This window comes from Nematolebias whitei, chromosome 17, assembly GCF_014905685.2.
Source record: "Nematolebias whitei isolate Nwh7 chromosome 17, NemWhi1, whole genome shotgun sequence".
In the NCBI taxonomy this organism is placed as follows: Eukaryota; Metazoa; Chordata; class Actinopteri; order Cyprinodontiformes; family Rivulidae; genus Nematolebias; species Nematolebias whitei.
This window is the reverse complement of record NC_056514.1, coordinates 27229412-27251808: the sequence shown is the minus strand read 5'-3', so window position 1 is coordinate 27251808 and position 22397 is coordinate 27229412. Positions and strand designations below refer to the sequence as shown.

The 22397-nt window shown below is 40.1% G+C and overlaps 2 protein-coding genes across 2 annotated transcripts in view; one reads left to right on the top strand and one right to left on the bottom strand.

The window, feature by feature from the left end:
* Nucleotides 1–4693, bottom strand: part of LOC119423498 (carboxypeptidase N catalytic chain-like) — an 18238-nt gene extending 13545 nt beyond the window's left edge. The window contains exon 1 of the mRNA XM_037690894.1: nt 4408–4693. Coding sequence (XP_037546822.1) covers nt 4408–4645 — 238 coding nt within the window. The 5' untranslated portion in view covers nt 4646–4693. The remainder of the gene's footprint in view (nt 1–4407) is intronic.
* A 7203-nt stretch (nt 4694–11896) lies between these two features.
* LOC119423638 (integrin beta-3) overlaps nt 11897–22397 on the top strand; it is a 30560-nt gene continuing 20059 nt past the window's right edge. Inside the window, exons 1-7 of the mRNA XM_037691043.1 lie at nt 11897–11975; nt 13988–14073; nt 15694–15898; nt 15989–16241; nt 20195–20357; nt 21572–21733; nt 21822–21917. Coding sequence (XP_037546971.1) covers nt 11897–11975; nt 13988–14073; nt 15694–15898; nt 15989–16241; nt 20195–20357; nt 21572–21733; nt 21822–21917 — 1044 coding nt within the window. The remainder of the gene's footprint in view (nt 11976–13987; nt 14074–15693; nt 15899–15988; nt 16242–20194; nt 20358–21571; nt 21734–21821; nt 21918–22397) is intronic.

Sequence of the window (22397 nt, the reverse complement as noted above, 5' to 3'; positions counted from 1 at the left end):
TTCGCCGTATAAGTCACACCTTTTTGCATAAATGTGCATGCCCTGCGACTTATAAGGCGAAGTGACGTATTTATGTTTTTTTCCCCATATTTATATAACTCAATTTTTGGCTGAGACCTGATGATTTCATTCATTCTGACGTGTAAAATATTGACCACTACCATTTTCAGCCACTGGAGGGCCCTCGACTGATATGGCAAGCCAAGTGTCTCAACAGCAGGTAAAAGTGGTTATTAATGAGACACTTGGCTTGCCATACCAAGCCACCTTCATCTTGCTCCGGAACTCCTGGAGCAAACGTCAAATCAGCTGCATTTCACCGCGCCACACAGGTGAAATGCAGCTGATTTGACTATTAAAGTGCATTTATTAAGGAAAAACTCAACTGAGACACACGTTTACTATAATGTCGAGCAAGCAAATAATTGTTTTTAGATGGTTTGCTTGTTAAATTCTTGTTAAAATCCTCCCATGAACACTCCTGTGACCAAAATTTGGCAGTCAATCGATTTTTGGCACAACACTGGCCCACATTTCCAGGTGGTCAGCGGTGACGCATAATAGATGTGACTTATGTGGCCAAGCAACATATTTATGTTTTTTCCATTTTATTAGACATATTTGGACTGATGTGACTTATATGGTGGTGCGACATGTACGGCGGCAATTTCTTGATAAGGACACATATTTAAGGTTATGAAAAAAGGCGAGTAGGACTGATTTCAGCTGATTACATTAATCTGGATAAAGTTGTCTGGCATTCTTGCTGCTATCTATGAACCTCCAATCTAAACAGTTTTGCCCTCTGGTTAAAGTCCCCCCTTTCCCAAGGGTCCTTTCATTAATCATGGCTGAAGTGCTGAGAGAACCAAGATCCCCACTTACTGAAACCAAAGAACAGAGCTGCTTCTGAGCACTGACTGCAGCTGAAGTTCAGAAAAGTTTTACCATACATTAAACTAAAAAAAAAACAACAACATATTAATCAAGATGTATTCCTAAATATTGCGGAAAAGGTTTGACCTGGACAAGACCCCACGTTCCTCCCTTCCATGGAGGGTAGTTCCTGTTTTCCACTATCGTCACCTTGCAACAAACCAGGCGCACATCCTTGTATTCTACTTAAGGAAGCTCCTACGTGTGTAAAACTCAGAAAAGTATGCAAGCTCAGACGAAGCCAAACCAGCATTCTTTGCCATTGTCAGGCTGTTTTTCCAAACAGATCCAAGAGTGAGAAAAAAACTAAACACACTCAGAAATTACACATGATACAACCGATTATTCACAAATGTGCCAGGCATAATGAGGTTGTCAGTACAGGTTAAATAAACACCAGGACCTGCTCCAGTGGTTAGGACAGGGAGGGGGTAAACAAGCAAAGCTACAGGGTTAAAGTGTGGTTGACTCTAAGTGAGCCTATTAGTCATCTGCTCAGTTTTAAATTACAAACCCGTGTTTTGTCAGATGGCAAATTAAAAAGAAAAAAAAAAAAACGCTAACATGAAACGCAGATGTTGACAATTCTTTCACTTCTGCCTTGTGTTTTTGTCCACAGCTTCCTGATGTTGGATTAACTACCTTTATTTTGCTCACTGTTGGATTTATGAAAGCAAAATCTAGAAGCTTGCATTTCATCTCTTTGGGACAAAACCATAATTAACAGACATCACAGTCTCCTGCCAGCTCTGTTCTCCAGCCTAACACCAAAAGCAAACAACAAATGAAAGGCCTAGCATTCCTTGGATTAATGCATATCACCCGCTGCCTTGCCTGAGTTTTAAAAACCTATACTGAGAAATGACAGTAGCCATTTGGGTCAAACCTTGGTAATAATGCTATGTACGATGTCGAATCACACTCAGTACACAGATGGGAATAACTCTCAGCTACTACCACATCAAATTTTTGCTTAATAACTTCAAAATTGACTGACTTAGATATTTTAATGGTGTCTAACATGAATATGCTGTGACAGCCATCTCAAACTGGATTGACTCTGAAATATAATCTTTTGTAAGTACACATTCAATTATTGTTTTCTGAAAGTGTCGACAAAATCCGTGAAACGGTTGATAAGATATTTTGCTTAAAACAAACAATGTTAACTCCAACAGGTTAATTAATTAAATAAATACTGAATTTGCTTCATACACCAAAGTTAGTCATGGAGTTCCTCAGGGTTCAGTGCTTGGACCAATACTCTTTACTTTGTATATGCTTCCATTAGGTCAAGTTAGTAAACAGCATGAGATACATTTTCATTGTTTTTTATTTATTAATGTGTTAACCTTTATTTAACCAGGCAAATTCCATTGAGATCACAGATCTCTTTTGCAAGGGAGACCTGGACCTGAAGGCAGCCTAACATGCATGTTTTTGGTCTGTGGGAGGAAACCAGACCCGGAGAAGACCCACACAAGCACGAGAAGAACATGCAAACTCTACACAGAAAGAGCCCATGTCCAACCGGGGATTGAATCCAGGACCTTCTTTCTGTGAGGCAACAGTGCTAACCACTGAGCCATTGTGCTGCCACTTATTTTTATACTGATGATACTCATTTACAGGTAAATTTATCCATAAAACCTGATTAATCCAATCAGTTATTTAGATTACAAGAATGCCTTAAAGACATAAACATCTGGATGACCCTTAATTTTCTGCTTTTAAACTCTTGTCTTAATGTCTTTTAACCCGCACATTAAAAAAGTTACCAGGATTGTTTTCCTCCACCTGCATAATATCGCTAAAATTAGAAACATCTCGTCCAAAAGTGATGCAAAAAAAACTGGTCCATGCGTTTGTCACGTCTAGACTGGACTATTGCAATGGTTTATTATCTGGGTGTCCAAAAAAAATATTTTAAGTCTTCAGTTGATCCAAAACGCTGCTGCCAGAGTCTTAACTGGAGTTAGTAGGAGAGATCATATCTCTCCAGTTTTAGCTTCTCTCCATTGGCTCCCTGTCAAATCCAGAATAGAATTCAAAATCTTACTTCTAACCTACAAAGCTCTCAACAACCTAGCTCCATTTTATATTTCAGATTTTATTGCTCCATATTTTCCTAACAGGGCATTTTGCTCGCAGGCTGCAGGTTTACTTGTGGTTCCTAGAGTTTCCAAAAGCAGAATGGGAGGAAGATCTTTCAGTTATCCGGCTCCTCTCTTGTGGAACCAACTTCCAGTGTGAGGCTGACACATTGTCCAGTTTTCATATTAGACTTAAGACTTTCCTTTTTGATAAATCCTATAGTTAGGGTCGGCTTGGGTTTCCTGAGCTATCCCTTAGTTATGATATAGTGTAAGCTTAGACTGCTGGAGGACAAACTGACCACATTTCCTCATTCTGCTGCTGTCTTTACTTTCTTATACCTGAATATTGTTTATCCTTAACATGATTTTTGTCTTTCCTCCATTAGTGGGTACACCGTTTGTTTGTTTCTCCTTCCTGTTCCTCTCAAACCAGCCGGTCGAAGCAGATGGCCGCTCATCCTGAGCCTGGTTCTGCTGGAGGGTTCTTCCTGTTATAAGGGAGTTTTTTCTTTCCACTGTTGCCTTTGTGCTCGCTCAGGATGGGAGACTGCAACAAGTGAAGATTCATCACAACCTGCTGGCTTTCTTGGATAGAGAACTTTTACTCATTGGCTTTTTAATGTTTCTGTTCTGTGCCCTGACACAACTTCGGTTTTGACTTGGCGCTATATAAATAAATCGACTTAAGTTTAATAATTAAGTTTTAAGCAAAGATCTTGAGCACCAAGTAGCGCTGAGCTACAACCACACCAAATTTTTAGCACGATATCTGTAAAACTGGCTGAATTGTAGTTATTTCTTGTGTTTTCTAATGTCAACTAGCTGTGGCGGTCATCTTGAACTGAGCTGAATCCAAAGGTTAATCAGTTGTAGATGCACATCTAGTGATCATTTCCTGATTGTTTGATTAAAATATGCCCTGTGCTTTATGAAATATTTTGCTAACAGAAAGACAGAGTTGACTCCAAATACTAAAGGCAAAGTTTTAAGCAAAGATATTGCGCAATCGGTTAGCGCTCAAATCATTTCTTGGGGGAAACTTTCAGCTACTACCACACCAAATTTTAGCTCAATGTCTGTCAAACTGACGGACTTGCAGCCATTTTTGAGTTTTTAAAACTAGTTGGCTGTGGCAGCCATCTTGAATCGAACTGCCTCTCAAAGTTAATCAGCTGTAGATGGACAGCCAGTCATTACTTCCTGCGAGTTTCTTTAAAATTGGTGCCATGGTTCGCGAGATATTTTGCTAACAGACGCGCGCGCACAAACGCAGGCACAAAACGAACAGCCTGTGCTTTAAATCCTTCAGGTGCACCAGATCCCACCTATCCAGACATTCTCATCATCGCACATGAACAATGACTCAGGTGCTCACACGCTTCGTGCACGCCCGGGTTGCCGCTGAACTCCAGCACGTAGAGGTGTCTCCCCTCCACGCTGCGCCCGATGCTGTAGATGCGCGTGATGTACGGGCACTGGTTCTGCACGGCGAACAGGGCTCGCACCATGTCATCGTACCGGTGATGCTGGAAGTCCGAGCCCGACGCCAGCAGCCCCGTCGCGGCGAGCAGGAGCGCACAGAGCCGGGGGGCGGTCCACCCCTGCAGCAGCATCGCGGCCCCCTCCACCAGGAGCGCGCACAGAAACAAAACAGGAAGGCTCAAACCCGCAGAACGTCAGACGCGCTGGATTACTTCACATGCCGAGCATGCTGCTCCTTTTCCCCCCTTCTTGTTGCCCCTCTTGGTCCTGTTCTCCCACCGCCTCCTCCTGTACGTACAGTTCTAACAGCAAGGAGCAAGTAAGGACAGCCCCCCTGCTCCTTCTTTGTCTCTCTCTCCTCCTCCTCTTCCTCCAACAGCTGCTCCCCCCACTGCTTTCTTTCCCTTTGGGTCCTTGACAAGTATAGGCTTTTTGCTTTAAGAGTGCTTCAAATGCTTCCACTTATAGGACCCCCCCCCCCCCCCCCTCTGGGGCTTCTGCACACACACTCACACACACATGTAAATTTTAAATTTGCCCGTGAGTCTCTCATTTTCTGTCTCTTTCTTTGTGTTTAACTCAAAGTTATGTGCTGCATTTCTTGGAAAAGAGGGGTTGTTTCCACAGCGCTGCTTCCCCATCCATGCAGCCCCTCAATCATCCATTCATTAACTCTTGAGTCAACACAGTGTGTGTGTGTGTGTGTGTGTGTGTCTCAGATGAATCATTGCAAAAACAAATAAATGAAAGTCTACTTTGCAACCTTTAGACTGGTTGTAGAGCTCTGTTCCTGCAATATGCTCAGAAAAAAAACAAGACTAACTACAGGGTGATGCCAAGGCTCCTGCACAGAACACTGACAGCTCTTTTCTTCCTGGTTTTAGTAATCATGGAGCTAAACATTCCAGTCGGAACCATTGACTGAAACCAGCACTGCAGAGAGCTCCAGTATGAGCACAAATTTCAGTCATAAATATTTCATGCTTGTAAACTAGTTTTGTAAAGTAAATCTGTGCATGTATAGGCATTTGTGTGTGTAAAGAAAAAATTGTATTTGTTCAAAATAATTACACAAGTTAGAAATCTTTTTTTTTTTTTTCTTCAAAAGTCTGTTTACAGCAGCTGTGTGCAACTTTTTATTTTTATTTTTCCAGAGGGTCAAATCAAGACAATGACAGCAATCAAAGGGCCTCACGGAGAGTTAGAAAATACATTTTCTTTAAAACAGAAGACTTTGTTCAGGCTTTTTCTTGTTGTAGCATACTTTAGCATGCTTGATTAAAACGTGTCTGCCCAATAGGATGTAAGACTCTGTAAACTTTATCTTATAAAACATCTTTGTTAGCTTAAATGTGCAAAATAATAATAATAATAATAATTAGGCTAAAAAATATGGTTTTAGTATTTTTTTAATGCAAAGATTTTGGATGTATTTGTCTAAGATGCTTAATTTAGATTTAATTGAATTTCATTGATAAAATGCAGGTTTTCATCAACTTATTTAAAAGTTGTTTTCTTCTCAATTAAGGATATTGGGGACCGGATAGAGATTGTTCAGGGGCCACTTTTGGCCCTCGGGCCATATGTTGCCCACATCTGGTTTACAGTAATAAACAAACAAACACAAAAAAAACTTGACGTCACTTGGGAAGGGGGCACTTTACTGAGCCATAAGTCCTGATAGCATTACTTCATGGTTTAGTGGAACAAAAACAAAATTATTGCCCAGAAATATATTTCTGAAAATCACGTTTGGTGACTTTGGGTAGTATTCAGTCATGTGACCCACTAGCTACCCTGTCGGGCAAAACATTGAGCACAGAAATGATCTGGAGTGATCAATAATACTGTCGTGTGGAGGTGAAGAACAAGGAAATAACAAGGAAATGTTGACAGCCACGAGAGCACACACACACGTCTTTGTAACAAACATTTGATCAAAAGTAAGATTGCAATTACTTTTTTGATTCTGGTGTTTAGTAATGTCACTGTTGCTACGGTTTTATATAATGAAGATTAGAGGATGAGCTCTAATAACGTAATGAGATAGTGTGGACTTGAAAACATGCTAATGCTAAGACAAGCTAAATGCTGTCAACATGAACTCAGGAAGCTTTTTAATCAAATTAAAAAGATTAACTGATTAACATGACTAACATGAACAGCAGCTGATTAACACCTCAAAAGCTCAAATCACATCTCAACTACAGCCCCAAATCTCAAATGTGTTGAAAAGGAGGTGCCGAAGATGCATTCCCGTCTCCTTGCCAGCTGTGCTCGAGAGCCTGACCACTGAGATCCTGGAACTAGCATTCGGGCGGTCCTGCAGCCTAGGGGAGCCGAGAGGCCAGCCGAGTCTGGGTGGATGTATTCTAGGGCATTTGCAGCCATTTTCTTCAGATCCGCTGTGGGATGGACCTTTACAAGAGATCCTTCCTGCCTACCATCAGCATCTATAACATTTCAATGAATCAAGGATAATGAGTTACAACAAATAATTTCCCTTTGGGATTAATAAAGTATTTTTGAATTGAATAACTGAAGTTAATTGGTTTTACATGAAGTCATCGCTCTGTGTTCATAAACTATAGATTTATGTGAAATGTTGTATACATAGCATCAATCAGATAGAATATGAGTCCAGTAAATGTCTCCGTCAGGCATCGTTTTACATTCGGCACTGAAAAAATAATCATTTATAAAATTATTGACTATCTGACAAAAGAGGTTTGAACTCAGAATAAAGCATGTTCCTCTTGATTTGCCTTTCGCTCTGGTTACTTCTGTCCATGCGAACAGTTGATTTAAAAAGTATCAAAAGGTTTGTTGCCGACAGGTGAATATGAGTTCATGCAAGCACAACCGCTGATGTTAATCACGTGTTAATACTTTGACATTTAGTGAAAATAATGCACTTTTTATTATTTATGAACAGGTGTTGGCCACCCTCTGACTGGGTTCCTTCCATCCTGCCACCCACACCAGTGACTAAAAAGAGAACGAGAGACCTGCTGAGGTACGAGCAGCTCAGCAGCCTGCAGAAGAAGAGGAGGGAGGAAAAGGTGAAGGAGTGGACGTCAACGCATAACTTCCACTCGCTGAGGATGAGCAACAGATGCAAGGACACAACTGCAAGTTTACAAAAAGAATGGAACAAATCGAAGGAGGAAAGTTGTAAGCTCAAAGAAACAACTGGATCAGGAGTATTTGATGGAGCATGATGACAGATGTGCCCACATGTTTTAAATTTATTTTAGTTGACCGTTACAAGGTGAAATGTTTGAGAACCAGTTTTCATTTATGACATGACCTTGATATTTCAAACAGTTTTAACCTTTGTAATGTAATTTCTGCAAACTGTAACAAACTTGTCCTCTTTTCAACAACCACAGCTCTGAGACTGAAGATGAATCTTCTTCGTCTCTGCTTGGTTCTGTTCTCAGATCACCGAGCACCGTGAACTTCTGGACTCTCTCAGTCCATGGGGTCATTTTAACACAGAGGGTTTGACCTCCAGACGCAGGAAGAGGGCCACCTGCATCATGAAGGACCCCGCTCACCCAGCACACACACTTTGAGGAGCATCAAGTAGAACCACTAGACCAGGGGTGTCCAAAGTACGGCCCGTGGGCCATTTGTGGCCCTTTGGACTAATTTTGTGCGGCCCCTGACTGCAATCAAAGAATGTTATAATTTTGAGCCACAGACTCAAGAGGTTGATGCAGATGTAGACCTTTAGATTTAGAGATGATAAATGTTTACTTTTTTATATTTAACAGCAAAACAAGTTAAAATAATCTTCTCAAAATGAGCGATATTAAGTACAATACAAATATTTAGCTATAATGAATCCCTTTATCCTACAACAACCTACCAAAAAGTATAATTTTAGATAATAATTCATAAAACTTGGCTTTTTTGGGGGAGAAATTGGACATTTTTAAACGAATATAAAGTGGTATCATTGACTTATAAGTTGCTCAACTTTATCCGTGCATGCACCTGTTTTAGAGACTGCCAGCTGGACACCCCCCCCCCCCCAAAAAAAAAGTAAAATAAATAAAATCACATAAATTAAATAAAAAAATAAAATAAAAAAGTTAATGTTTATGAGGCTCCTAATGCTCTGGATCTGCAATAATTTAAACGAAACTTTCAGCCTTTCTTTCTCCAAAATATTGTTCGAGTTGTTGAGAGTTTAAAAATGAGGGGGGGAATAACACTTTTGAAACTTTTTTCCTTTCTTAAATTCAAAATTTTCTGGCCCACCAATGAAAACATATGGACACTCCTGCACTAGACTGAGGAACAGCTTCTACCCTGAAGCTGTTGGACTCATAAACCCCTAACCAGGAAAGTCACTGTGATGTCATTTTAATCAGAGATTTGTCACTTTATCTGCGCTGCTGATTTCTTACATGAAACTGCTATATTCATATCCATCTTCTCACAGCAGACTCATGTTCAGGCTGCTGTTTAATACACCTTATTATATTATTATTGTTTAGCGTACATCTTAGATCCTTGTATACTGTTTCTTCTTTATAGTTTTTTTTTGTTGCTATTTTTGAATGTAACTGGGACTCTGTGTACATTTCGTTCCACCTCATGTACCACATGTGATGCGAATGACAATAAAGAACATCACAGCTTAAAGATCTTACATCTGTCATGTTTTACATCTGAATTGCTTCACTGTTCACTTTAATCGCAGCACTCCTCCGCAGCTTCAACCAGTGATGGTGACGTCACATCATCAAGCTCCCAGGCGGCTCCCACCTCATCTGCCTGATTTGTCCCAATGCAGCACTGGATCCTGACTCCCACCAGCAGCTGCTAAACAATAAACATTTTAACCCTTCTTGTTGTCCGGCTGTCTTATCGAATCCTAAAACCTGATCCTTGTCAACACCTCTGGATAAAACAGTGCACGTATACTGTGCGCAGACCAATGGCTCCCTTTCTCCCTCTATTGTTCCTTCAAGTTTAAACATTTAAAACAGGGTGATATTGTACAGTGAGTTAATATTTTCATTAAAATAATGGATGCCAGTTATGATGTAATGATGAAACGTTTCACCTTCCATCCAGAAGTCTTCATCATTCTACTCTAAGGCATATGTGTCAAACTCAAGGCCCGGGGGTCAAATGTGGCCCTCGTCGACATCCTATCTGGCCCCCAAGATGATATTTTAAACGTAAAATATTTATCACTTTATTTTTTTTTTCAGTAATCTTTGATTATGAAGTCAAAAGTGCAACATCATGTACCAATCAAACTCTTGGTGAGGAACCTGCAACCAAGAAAAGACGTTGGGTATCTAACTTGAGTTAATGTAGATTCTGAAACCGGCCCTTAGTTTGAAAAAGGTTTTAATTTTGGCCCCCTTTTTAGTAAGTGGGTTTGACACAAGGAAACACACAACACCAAACTGATTCTCTTCCCAACAGCTCGCTCTAAATGCTAAGATGGTCTCTGGGGTTCACTGGAAAGATCATACAACAAGGTAAATATTTACAAGGCTCTAGAAACACACAAAGGGCTGAGAGCATGAACCATTGGCTGGGTAATGCTCCAGCGTGGAAAGAGAGTCTTCATATGCCTTGGAGTCTCATCAGGAACATGTTGTCTGCAGGAATGGGAGCATGGCGCCCTCTGGTGACCAAACACTGGAACTCCCACAGTTTCATTCCTGAATGAGCTGAATGTTTTGACCAGAGGTGGAAAGAATACTGGAAAATTATACTCAAGTACATGTACTGTTACACTGCTTAAATTGTACCAAATTACAAGTAAAAGTACTGGTGTTATACAAGTCCAAAGTACTCTTCTCAAAAACTACTCCGAGTATTAATTACTTTTTAACCAATTGATGCTTTGTTGTGTTGTCAATAGAAAGTTTGATTTACTGTATATAACAGCTACATTCAAAGCACATTTCTCAGACGCTCCGTCTTATTTTAGTACCAGTTAAACCGATGGCAGTGACAATATCTAAGATCTTTGCATACTTAGCCAAATAAAAAAGCAATATCATACAGGTGTAAAACCTCGTATACCACAATATGTTTTTTGAGATTAGATGCTGAAATATTGTAAACTAATCACTGTAAAGATCAAACAAACTTTGCATCTGGATGCTGTCTCCTTTTCACCCTCTGTACATGAAACATTCCTCCAGTTACGGCCACGGACACTCGTCCTCAGCCTTTACCTCGTCATTTTCTTTTGACATTGTTGCCCTCTTTCAACATTTTGTTTTTTTTCTCCAAATCTTTGGTCCACAAATGACTCTCTACTTTACAGAGTTGTTCTTCGCTTACGTCATAGATAACTGACGTGTTTGCAATCTGAGAGTCTTATTGGCTACAAAGAATATTATTATATAAATTCAAATTGTGGCCGTATTCAGTAGCGACTTCTGATTTTAAAAGTAAAGAAGTATATTACATGATCTAAATTGTACTTAAGTATGAGTAAAATTACACACTTGAAAGAAATACTCATAAAAGTACAAGTACCCCAAAAAAATCAACTCAATTACAGTAATGTGAGAATCCACATACAGGTGGTCCAGGAGGACCGAGAGGCCCGCCAGATCTGACAGCAAGCTGGATCCAGATTGACGGATCTGCGGCCAGATTCTTCAGATTCGCTGCAGGAGATCCTTCCTACCCGCAGCATCTATAACAACTTTTGAATGAGGATGATGAGCTACGACAACACTTAATGTCCCTTTGGGATTAATAAAGTATTTTTGAATTGAATTGAATTTGTTACCCTGGTTTTGAAGTATGAAAGGCTAAAACAGCACAAAGTAAGCTGAGGTAGTTAGATTGTAAAAATGTGCACAAACAAAAAAAAGTACAGGAAAACAATCAACATTTAGAAAATAATAGTTTTTTTTTTTGTTAACTGCAAGTCTAACACAGATCAATGGTTCGTGTTGTTCTTACAGTCAGTGGCCGCTAGAGGGCGGTGTAGCACCACTGAGCAAACCTGAAAACTCTACACTAGTTATTTTCATTAAAATTACATTTAATGCACTTTAAAACATTTTCATGCCTTTTCATTTACAGTTTTAGCCTTTTTATTGTTGGTAATCTAAAATATGTTGAGTTTACGGAACAAAAACACGACTAAAGGAGTCTTATTTATTCATTAATATGACAGCTTGGTTGGACCTGCTGCTCTCCATCTTCCCTCCCACTTATTAAAATGAACATGGAAGGTACAGGCGTGGAGTAAAGGGGCGGCTTTTAGGCATTTGACTGTATTTGGAGTTGCTTAAATTACGTTAAGCTTCCGACAATTTATTTATTTTTGTCTAGTTCTCCTCCTCAGTGACAGGCTGCACCCTGACTGGAGAGCCCGCACCAGGATGGCTGCTCCCCCGAAGCAGCGGAGCCTCCTCCGGATGATGTGCGCTTTGCTCCTCGCCGGGATAACAGCAGCAAGCGGTGAGACTTTACCATGTTGTCAAGAGTTTAAGACGAAAGCGAGAGAGAAAAAACATGTCATCTTGTTTTGACATCTTTATTCAACTCTAAAATGGTTTTACTTTAAGAGTTTGGGAGCCTTTTAGTTATTGTTTCTTCTTCTACGGTTTTAAAAGAGTAGATTTCCAATACAACTCTTTTCCATCTCAGTTTAAAAAAAAAAAAAAAAAAAGTTTTAATGCCACTTATAAAATTCAGTTTAGTTTGGTTTATTTATCACACCAGTTCAAAGCAAAGTGTACTCTACAGGGAATATAAAAATATAAATATTTTCAGTCCAGTTATGATAAAAGTTATACTTGCAGATTCAGGATAGTTTTGTTTTAACATGTCATTTCATAAAAAAAAAATGTTCAGCGAAGAACATTTTGTATAACTTGTTTCAATCGACAGGTTGTAAAAAGAGATGTTATGATCACCAAGCTTTTAGGCATCTGAGGGTTCCTGGCAGGGGCGTCAGAAGCATTTGTAATGTGGGGGGTCCTTCCCCAGAAAATATGAATAAAGTAGATGCCATTTCCTCCATTCTGGTGTATTTTAACAGGTTGTTACGATTACGTACATAAGTAAACACTTGCTTCAATAACTATTTTACAGAGACAGATTCCTCGTTCAACTAGTCCATATAGTCAAGTCAAATTTATTTATAAAGCACATTTAAAACAGCAGTGGGTACCAAAGTGCTTAACAATAAGATCAAAGCAGTTATTAAAGAAAAACTAATAACAATATGTAATTGAATCAAATCATAGTGTGTTAAACGTCAGTGAAAACAGGTGTGTTTTTAGAAGAGATTTAAAAGCAGGAAGTGAAGTGGCCTGTCTAACGTTGAGGAGCAGATTGTTCCACAGTTTAGGGCCCATGACTGGAAAAGCCCGATCTCCTCTGACCTTTAACCTGGTTTATGGTACAACCAAAAGCAACTGGTCAGATCATCAGCTGACCATCATATATCAACAGGCTGATGATATCATCCTGGTTTTAAACTCACTCCTATGGCTAAGATAATGAAATGAAGGTGACACAACTGATCACAAACAATGACTTTAGGGGTGCACTTCACTTTTACTTAGCTTATTTTTTTATTTAGTTTTAGTTGTAACACAACTTAACATTGCGCTACGCAATTGTGACACCGAACTGCATTTACTAAAGTATTTTTGAAATGAATTGCATGCTTAAAAATACGAATATTAACTTTACCCAATGAACAAGGTGCACATTTGATCAGCACTTACAGTGAATTTAAGAAGGCATTTAACTTTTTTTCTGATTTAGTGATAGGCCTATGACCTGGCATCATGCAGCCTTCACAACACAAAATTACACTGTGCCGAGCGACAGTGACACAAAATAAAAAACACTTTTTTTTTGTCAGTTATGTCAACCTGCATGTAATCACCGTATTAAAACAAAGGGTTCCTTCCCTTGCTGCCACCACAATTTCTACACTTCATAACTTTTATTTGACAAATATTCTAAAAATGAGCCACCTTCTGTCATTTACAGACACAAAAGACTGGCAAATCTCCTTCATGGCCACCTGATCAAGTCTATCTTGGTGTATGTGGGAGACAGCTACATTGTTCAAATGATGCTGTTTCATGGAGGAGAGAAGCCATGTGTTAAGCTCTAAAACTTCCTTCAGCCTGAGGTGGAGAGCACGGCACAACAAGTAGACTAACACCTCTCCTTGTGAATAGAGCACGTACGTCTGGCAGCAGAGCTCCGAGAGTCTCTGCAGCTTCACTAACTGTGTTGCTGCTTTGTAAAAGATGTCCATTGTGTCTGGGGAGGGATCAGATTTTGCAAACAATCAATCGGCATCTAAGAATACCAATCTATACTAGCCTATTATTTTTAATTAAAGTTTAGCTTCATCCTAATTTTTCATTGTTTAGTTGAACAATTAACATGGCCTAGGGGTAAATAAAAAAAAAAGACCAAGAATCTTCTTCTTTGTGTCGTTTCAGGCTCAAACGTGTGCACATCCAGAGGAGCCAGCACATGCAAGCAGTGTCTGGCCGTGCACCCCAGCTGTGCGTGGTGCTTCCAAGAGGTGAGGTATTCTTGTCGGCCAGAAACCATCTGGTCTGGAAGGTCTCTCATCTAGTGGATTTCTTTAAAATCGCTTAAAGACTCGTCAGGTTTAGGCAACAAGTTCATTTTCATCTTTAGTATAAAAGAAACAGCTCAAAGTGATTAGCTGCTTCAATGACACCAACCATTCCAGCTTTTTGTTTTGCTGAAGTTTTTTTCATTGTATTACATCAAACTTTGTGCTGTTTTAGCTGTTCATATATTAAAGCAGTCCTCTCATTCAGGAGATAGGTGCTACAACTTTTAGTTCATGCTCCTTCAGCGTACACGCTTTGTTTTTGTCTTTTCATGCTACTAATAGCTTATAGCTAATGATCTGCTACTTTTAGCTTTTAGTTAGCCTTTTGATACTTTTAGCACACATTGAGCTAATTTTAGCTTTTACATAGCCTTTTTACTGTTAGCTGTTAGCAAGCATGTTCCTACTTTTAGCTTTTAGCTAGTGCCTTTACTACTTTTCAATTTTAGCATTAGGTGCATTTACTTAGCCTTTTGTTGCATTTAGCTACTTTTAGCTTTTTGCTATTTTTAGCTTTTATCAAGCGTTTTGCTACTTTTAGTTTTTTGTTGCTTTTAGCTGTTATCAAGCATTTTGCTACTTTTAGTTTTTAGCTAGTGTCTTTTCTACTTTTCCATTTTAGCATTAGGTGTATTTACTTAGCCTTTTGTTACATTTAGCTTTTTGTTTTAGCTGTTATCAAACATTTAGCTACTTTTAGTTTTTAGCTATGTACCTTTTTTACTACTTTTCCATTTTAGCGTTAGGTGCATTTACTTTGCCTTTTGTTACCTTTACCTAGCATTTAGCTACTTTTAGTTTTTTGTTACTTTAGCTTTCATCAAGCGCTTTGCTACTATTAGTTTTTAGCTAGTGTTTTACAAATTTTCCTTTTTAGCTAGTGTTCTGCAACTTTTTATTACTTTTAGCTTTTGTCAAGCATTTTGCTACTTCTAGTTTTTAGCTAGTGTCTTTACCACTTTTCCATTTTAACGTTAGGTGTATTTACTTAGCCTTTTGTTACATTTAACTACTTTTAGCTTTTTGTTACTTTTAGCTGTTATCAAACATTTAGCTACTTTTAATTTTTATCTATGTGCCTTCTTTACTACATTTACATTTTAGCATTAGGTGCATTTATTTTGCCTTTTGTTACCTTTACCTAACATGTAGCTATTTTTAGATTTTGGTTACTTTTTGCTGTCATCAGGCATTTTGCTACTTTTAGTTTTTAGGTAGTGTTTTACAATTTTTCCATTTTAGCTAGTGTTTTGCTACTTTTCGGTTTACATTTGCTGTTTAATACGTTTGACTTTTTAATCCTATTTTGCTAGTGTTTTCTTACCTTTCAGTTTTAGGTCATTGCAACTTTGAGCTTTTAGTTTTCTGTTAGCTGTGATTTGCTTCTTTTAGCTTCAACAACTCAGTTTTAGCTTCTCCAGGAAACTTTGCTTCTTTTCGCACTCAGCGATCACGCTGCATTTCATCAGAAAATGGAGTCGCTCCAGTTTAAACTATCGTCGATACTTTTGCAACATCTAATGATTTGTTCTCTACACATCATTCTCCCTGCACTGTCAGGACTTCGGCCATGGAGTTGCCGGCTTATCTCGCTGTGATCTGAAGAAGAACCTCCTGGCAGCGGGGTGCTCTTCATCGACTATGGAGTCACCGAGCAGCAAACTGCAGGTGATTGAAGACCGGCCTCTTAGCAACAAGGCAGCGGGCGCAACACAGGACGTTACCCAGATAAAACCCCAAAGACTCCACATCACTCTCAGGCCGGGTGCGTCCCTCTGGATAAGATCTACTCTCTCTATAAACCACTCAGAAAAAGACTCGCGTCAGCAAATTAAAGCAACTTCTCATTTTCCAGATGACTCCAAGCGCTTCACTGTGAAGGTGCGTCAGGTCGAAGACTACCCCGTTGACCTGTACTACCTCATGGATCTCTCCTACTCCATGAACGATGACCTGTTCCGCCTGCGGACGCTCGGCAAAGGCCTGGCTGAAGCCATGAGCCGCACAACCAGCAACCTGCGCATGGGCTTCGGGGCGTTCGTGGACAAGCCGCTCTCGCCGTACATGTACATCTCACCTGAGGAGGCGGTGAAAAACCCCTGCTACAGGTAAAGCTGTGCACATGCTGTCCTCAACTAGTTAGATATATAACAGCTGTAGCGCTCTTTATCACCCGCCAAAGGTGTGTTTGTATGTCTGTTAGCAAAATATCTCGAACCACTGGACTGATTTTGATGGAACTATTATAAAGTGTTAATAGGTTGTGCCTCTACAACTGTTTAACTTTGAGAGGCACCTACTTTAAGATGGCAGCCACAGCACGTTGACAGTAGCAAAAATTGCTATAATTTCATCAATTTTACAGATACACAGCTAAAATGTGGAGAGATTGTAGAAGAAAGTCGTCTCCGAAACATACTCTAAGTGCTAAAGTTTAGTGTGATGTCTTTGCTTACAACTTTGGTAACTGTTGTAGTCAGCCATAGTCTGTTAGCAAAATATCTCAAACTACAGGACAGATTTTTTTTATAAACTCTCATAAACTAATCATTGGATGATTATCTACAACTGATTAACTTTTGGAGTCAACCCAAATCAAAATGGCTGTCACAGCTAATCAACCTGAACAAACACAGAAATGGCTACAGCTCATTCAGTTTTACAGATCATGAACTAAACTTTGGTGTGGTAGTGGCTGAGTAGCTCAAAAAGTGAATACACCCCTCACATTTGAGTAAATACTTTAATGTCTCTTTTCGTGGGACAACGCTGTAGATATGACACTTGGAGACAAACTGCTGGAAACAAAAGTGACTACACCTCTAAGAGAAAATGCCCAAATTGTTTTCAGTTCATTTTTAATTTAAGAAACTGTTAAGTTTATCTACAAAGTATTAATGCACTACTACTTATGCGCTTTTCATTTGTCGCTTGTGAACAGGTTGAGTTTAGATTTGTGAAAATTTACAAATGTGCACTGTTCGAGTGTTGTCATTGTGTTAGAGAGAGTGAATAAATTTGACATTAAACATAATCCAAGTTGAAGTGTTACATCATTTTCAGCCCCTTTTTGGCATCTGTATTTGTTAGCAGGTCAAACTGACAAAGACCATGAAGAATAATGTAGTATTTTAATTCCACAGCAGAGAAAGATGTGTAGTCTATGTAAGTAGGTCTAGGGGGAAAAACATCGGTATTGGTATCGGATATCGGCCAAAAATCCAATATCGTGCATCCCTAGTTGTAGTTTTCATTTTAAAAGTGAACCTCTGCTCATTCTGTTTTATGTGTCTCTGTCCACGTACCTGAACTGAATCCAGACTCTGATTGGTACCCCTCCGTGTTGACTCTGGTGGTTGTTTATGTCTGCATGTGGAAAGTGGCGTCAATCTGCAGATGATGTCATTTCTTTTTTGTGAGGACATCTTTAATGACAGTGCGGAAATAACTCAGGCAAAGTCATTGTGGTCGTTAACAGCTCACCGTGGCTCAGTCAGCTGCTCTGATTCAGCTGCAGGTAATTTACTCAGAGAACAAGAAAGCCTTGGAGCTGGACTGTAACGCCACCCCGGGGTTCGTTGACGTTCTTCATGCACAGTTTGATAAAAGAATTGTTTTAATGAAAGATAGCATGAGTGAAGAGTTTCAGTGTTGTTGCTTACATGTAAAAGTGTGATGCAATTAACTAAAACCATGAGGACGCAGTCTTGTAATCCTGAGGCTGTGGGTTTGAGCCCAGGTTGCGTCAGGAAGGACATTTGGTGTAAAACAACAACTCTACAGTGTTGCACCTATAAATCGCACAAAATGAGAAGTAAACACGACTGCTTCCACAGAAAAGTGTTGCATAAGATGTGGGACTTAACAAAAAAAAAATCAACAAGATGACCATATATATTTTATTTAACAATTTCTGAAGCATTTTTAAGACGTACATGTGAATGTGTATGCGCAGGACGTTTTGTGTCATCCCATTGCTCTAAACACAGTAACTGTTAGTGGACTTTGCATCTACTGTTTTTACAAAATTATTCTCGTATGTCTCTTTCACTTCATCTAAGGTGCACGGTCTAGTGAAGACCACATAGTAATTATTTTGGGCTCAGAATGTGGGTTGACTGTGACAATAACAAACTGACAGGAAGTGTTGTTTGTCTCTACACAGTTCTTATTGAAAATGTTTTAAACTCCTTCTTTGGTCCAATCATTAAATATTATAGCTAGGAATGAAAAGAAGACCCGTCTCGACCGTGGATTGCGTTCAAATCTGGGACAGATGATTTTGGGACTATACCATATCACTTTATTTATAAAGCACTTAAAACAGCAACAAGGCCAACCAAAGGCCACAGGATCAAAACATAGATCCAAAAAGATAAAGATAATAACTAAATGGCTAAAGTTATAGGATACAGACAAGTTAAAATCAACTCACAGTGTCAAAATCCAGGGAATAAAAGTGAATTCTTAAACGAGACTTAAAAACAGTGAGAGGGGGAGTCTGCCTGACATGCAGTGGTAACTCATTCCACAGTTTTGGACCTGCAACAGAGAAAGCCCTGTCACCTCTGAGCTTAAAACAAGTGCCTGGAACCAATCAAAGCATCTGGTCTGCTGACCTCAGAGCGCTGTGGGGCATATGGCTGCAGCAGATCAGTGAGATGTGTTCACTGCCTTAACTCTTCTGTTGGGCTCACATTTGTGTTTTTATGATGAAGCTGAGTGACACGCAGTCACGTGGTAAACATTATACTTGCTAAGAAGTTATATTTTGGTTGTGATCATATATGTACTGAGCTCAAAGCAATGCTGCTAAGCTAAGGAGTTTTATCGTGGCGAGACTCTGTAGGCACCAGAGTAAAACAGAAAAATAGATCAATGGAATTGGAAATTGAGTGAGGGGCTCCAGCAGGAATTCGTGCAGTTTGTAGCCATGTTTAAAGCAGCTAGGATGATCATCAGTACATTCCAGTTAGAGGTCATGGTCCTCAACCAGAAAAGCATGGATTGCCATTTCTGGATTGGGACCGAACCACTGCCCCAAGTGCAGGAGTGCAAGTATCTCAGGGTTTAGTGAAATTGTTAGGAGATTAGCTACTCAGGATGAGCTTGGAGAAGATCCACTGATCTTCTGCATTGAAAGGGACCAGTTGAGGCATCTGTTAAAGAGGCTTTTTGGAAACCTTACCAAGGAGGTGTATCTGATATGTCGTATCAAAAGGAGACCTCAGGGCACACCCAGGACTTGCTAGTGAGAGCACGTAGGAGACACGAGCTGGAGAAGTTATAGATGGATGGATGACTGATCGCTCGATTAGTTGGTAAAGAGCTGCCGTATCAAGATATGTGTTGCCATGTAGAAAAAAAGAGTTTCTCTAATAAACAAAGTAAATCTACGATATGTAAACTGATGTTTGATTGAATGAATGAGCAGCAGCTTTTGTCTGAGTTTATGTTATGTGATATGAGGGGTGTACTCACCTTTTTTGAGATACTGTACATAATTTGAGCACTAACAAATTGAAATTTTTCTTAAAAACATTGAACGTTATATGGTTTCATTTTAAAAGTGAACCAGAGAGAAAGTCTTGCTGCTGGATTGTAACTCCACCCTGGGGTCTGTCTGTGATGGATTTGTTGTTTTAATGTCTTGAGGGGACGTTTGCTTTCTGTGCGCACGCACAAGAGCCAGCCGAAAGGACTGTCTTAATGAAAGATAACACGAGTGAAGGGTTTTAGTAGTTGTTTATGTGTAAAAAGTGTGATGCAATTACTTGAAACCTTGAGGACGCTGTCTCATAATTCTGAGGCTGTGGGTTTGAGCCCAGAAAACTAAACCACTGAACCACTGAGCAAAACTAAAGGGAACCAACTCTTCAAAATGAAACAGGAAGTAAGGTTGGCACTACTAGAATTTAATCAGTGCCTGGGAATCTAACAGAACAACCCAACTCGTGTCAGAAAATGTCACTAATTCAAGAATAAAGAACAAACTTATTACTCAACATTAGCAAATAAACCCTGGAGTTCATTAAAAACTTGATTTTTGCTCCATTGACAGTATCAATACCACCTGTCTGCCTCAGTTCGGCTACAAACACGTTTTGTCTTTGACGGAGGAGGTGAGTCGCTTCACAGAGGAGGTGAAGAAGCAGATGGTGTCCAGGAACCGAGACGCCCCGGAGGGCGGCTTCGACGCCATCATCCAGGCTGCTGTGTGCAAGGTGGGAGCTAGAGCTGTCATTTATAACCCAAAACCTGGCCCGGACCGACCCGGATTATGTCTGGTCCGGGCCGTTATAATGTGATTAATGTGCGGGCCGGGCTGGTCTCAGGCTTTGATGCGGTTTTACGAATCATACGGCACAAATAAAATGAGAGGATGAAGAAAGAAAGAACAGTGCAGCAGTTAATCATAATGTGGAAAAGATCGCTGGCGCATTGCACAATTACGCACGTGGGCTCAGGCTTTTGCGGTTTTGCGAATCATACAGCACAAAGAAAACTAAATAATGCACAATCTAAAATTGTGTTAGTCTACTCGTTGAGGAGGTGGCCGGTCTGATCGGCCGGTTTAAAGAGGTTTAAAAAAGTCGCGTTAAGCTCAGATGGACAACCTGTCACCGGCCGCGCGCGTCCGCTGACCCGCTGGTTGAAATAGACTTGCGACTTGTCCAGGGTGTACCCCACCTTTCACACAGTGACTGCTGAACATGGGCACCAGCGACCCCCGCTACCCTAAAAGGAAGAAGCGGGTAAATATAATGGATGGATGGATGGATCAATCAGCTGATCACTGGCCGCGCGTGTCTCTGCACCTGCTGTCATCTGCGGTGAAGGTAGTAGCAGCATCTACAAAAGCCGAAGCGAGCAGCGCGTTCAATTAAAATAGCCTTTTTCTATATTTTTCCAAATAATTTTGCTCTAAAAATAGTTTTGTTCATCTGTGTAATAGCCTATATTTACAGTTGATTTTTTTTAGGCTATTCATTTTGTATGTTAATATCCATTTGGTGACTTGTTAATAAACATAAATCTTATAGCTTCCTTTCATTACATTTTTGAAACTATCATGTCAAACTGATTTGCTTACAAAAGCAGTTAAAGCTTAATTAAAAAAAGTTGGGTTTTTTCAGGTTCAGTCCTCTAATTACCAGTAATCTGTTGGATTCGGGTAGGGCTTGGAAAAAACCCCTACAGGCTCGATCCAGTCCGGTCTGGATTTATTAGGCCCGAATGCAACTCTAGTGGGAGCGGCGTTGTCTCATGCACAACATCTGGCTCTTCTTTCTCTTGTGTCACGCTCTTGTAAATGCTTCAGGATCACGCAACACTACGTGATGCAAGGAAAACAATTATCAGTTAACTGTGCTGCTGTTGGTCGATGCAAAGGGGAAAGTTGAAGTCAAGTATTTTTTTTTTCTTTCACGGGAACCAGGAGCAGATAGGCTGGCGTCCCGATGCGTCCCACCTCCTGATTTTCACCTCAGACGCCAAAACCCACGTGGCTCTGGATGGTCGGCTGGCTGGAATCGTGCAGCCCAATGACGGGCGGTGCCATCTGGACACTGAGAACGTTTACGGCATGTCTACCACCATGGTTAGTACAAACTGAGCCAAGGAGGACATCCACATTAACCGATAATGTCTTCTTTTGACCTGACAGCACGGTCCGATTTGTCCCGCAGGACTACCCGTCTCTTGCGTTGATCACAGAGAAGATGTCGGAGAACAACATCAACCTCATCTTCGCTGTCACCAACCCTGTGGTTCCACTCTACCAGGTTCCTTTTCTTTGCTTTTGAGTCAATATAACCTATTAAAACTATACAAATAATCACAAAGTTTGTTTTCTCAGTCATCCAGGTATATAACAACAAAAAAGGTTGAATCATGTCATCTGGACTTCGTTTTTTTGTTAAAAAGAAACGTTTCGCCCCTCATCCAAGAGGCTTCGTCAGTCTGAGGCCTAGCCATCTGGTATTACCCAGAAGCCACCCTGACTCTTGTGTTTCAAGCCTGCCTCAGATACCCCTGAAGTCTGGCCTTTTCACTAATGGTTTCAAAAACACAAAGTTTGTTTTCTCAGTCATCCAGGTATATAACAACAAAAAAAGGTTGAATCATGTCATCTGGACTTCGTTTTTTTGTTAAAAAGAAACGTTTCGCCCCTCATCCAAGAGGCTTCGTCAGTCTGAGGCCTAGCCATCTGGTATTACCCAGAAGCCACCCTGACTCTTGTGTTTCAAGCCTGCCTCAGATAC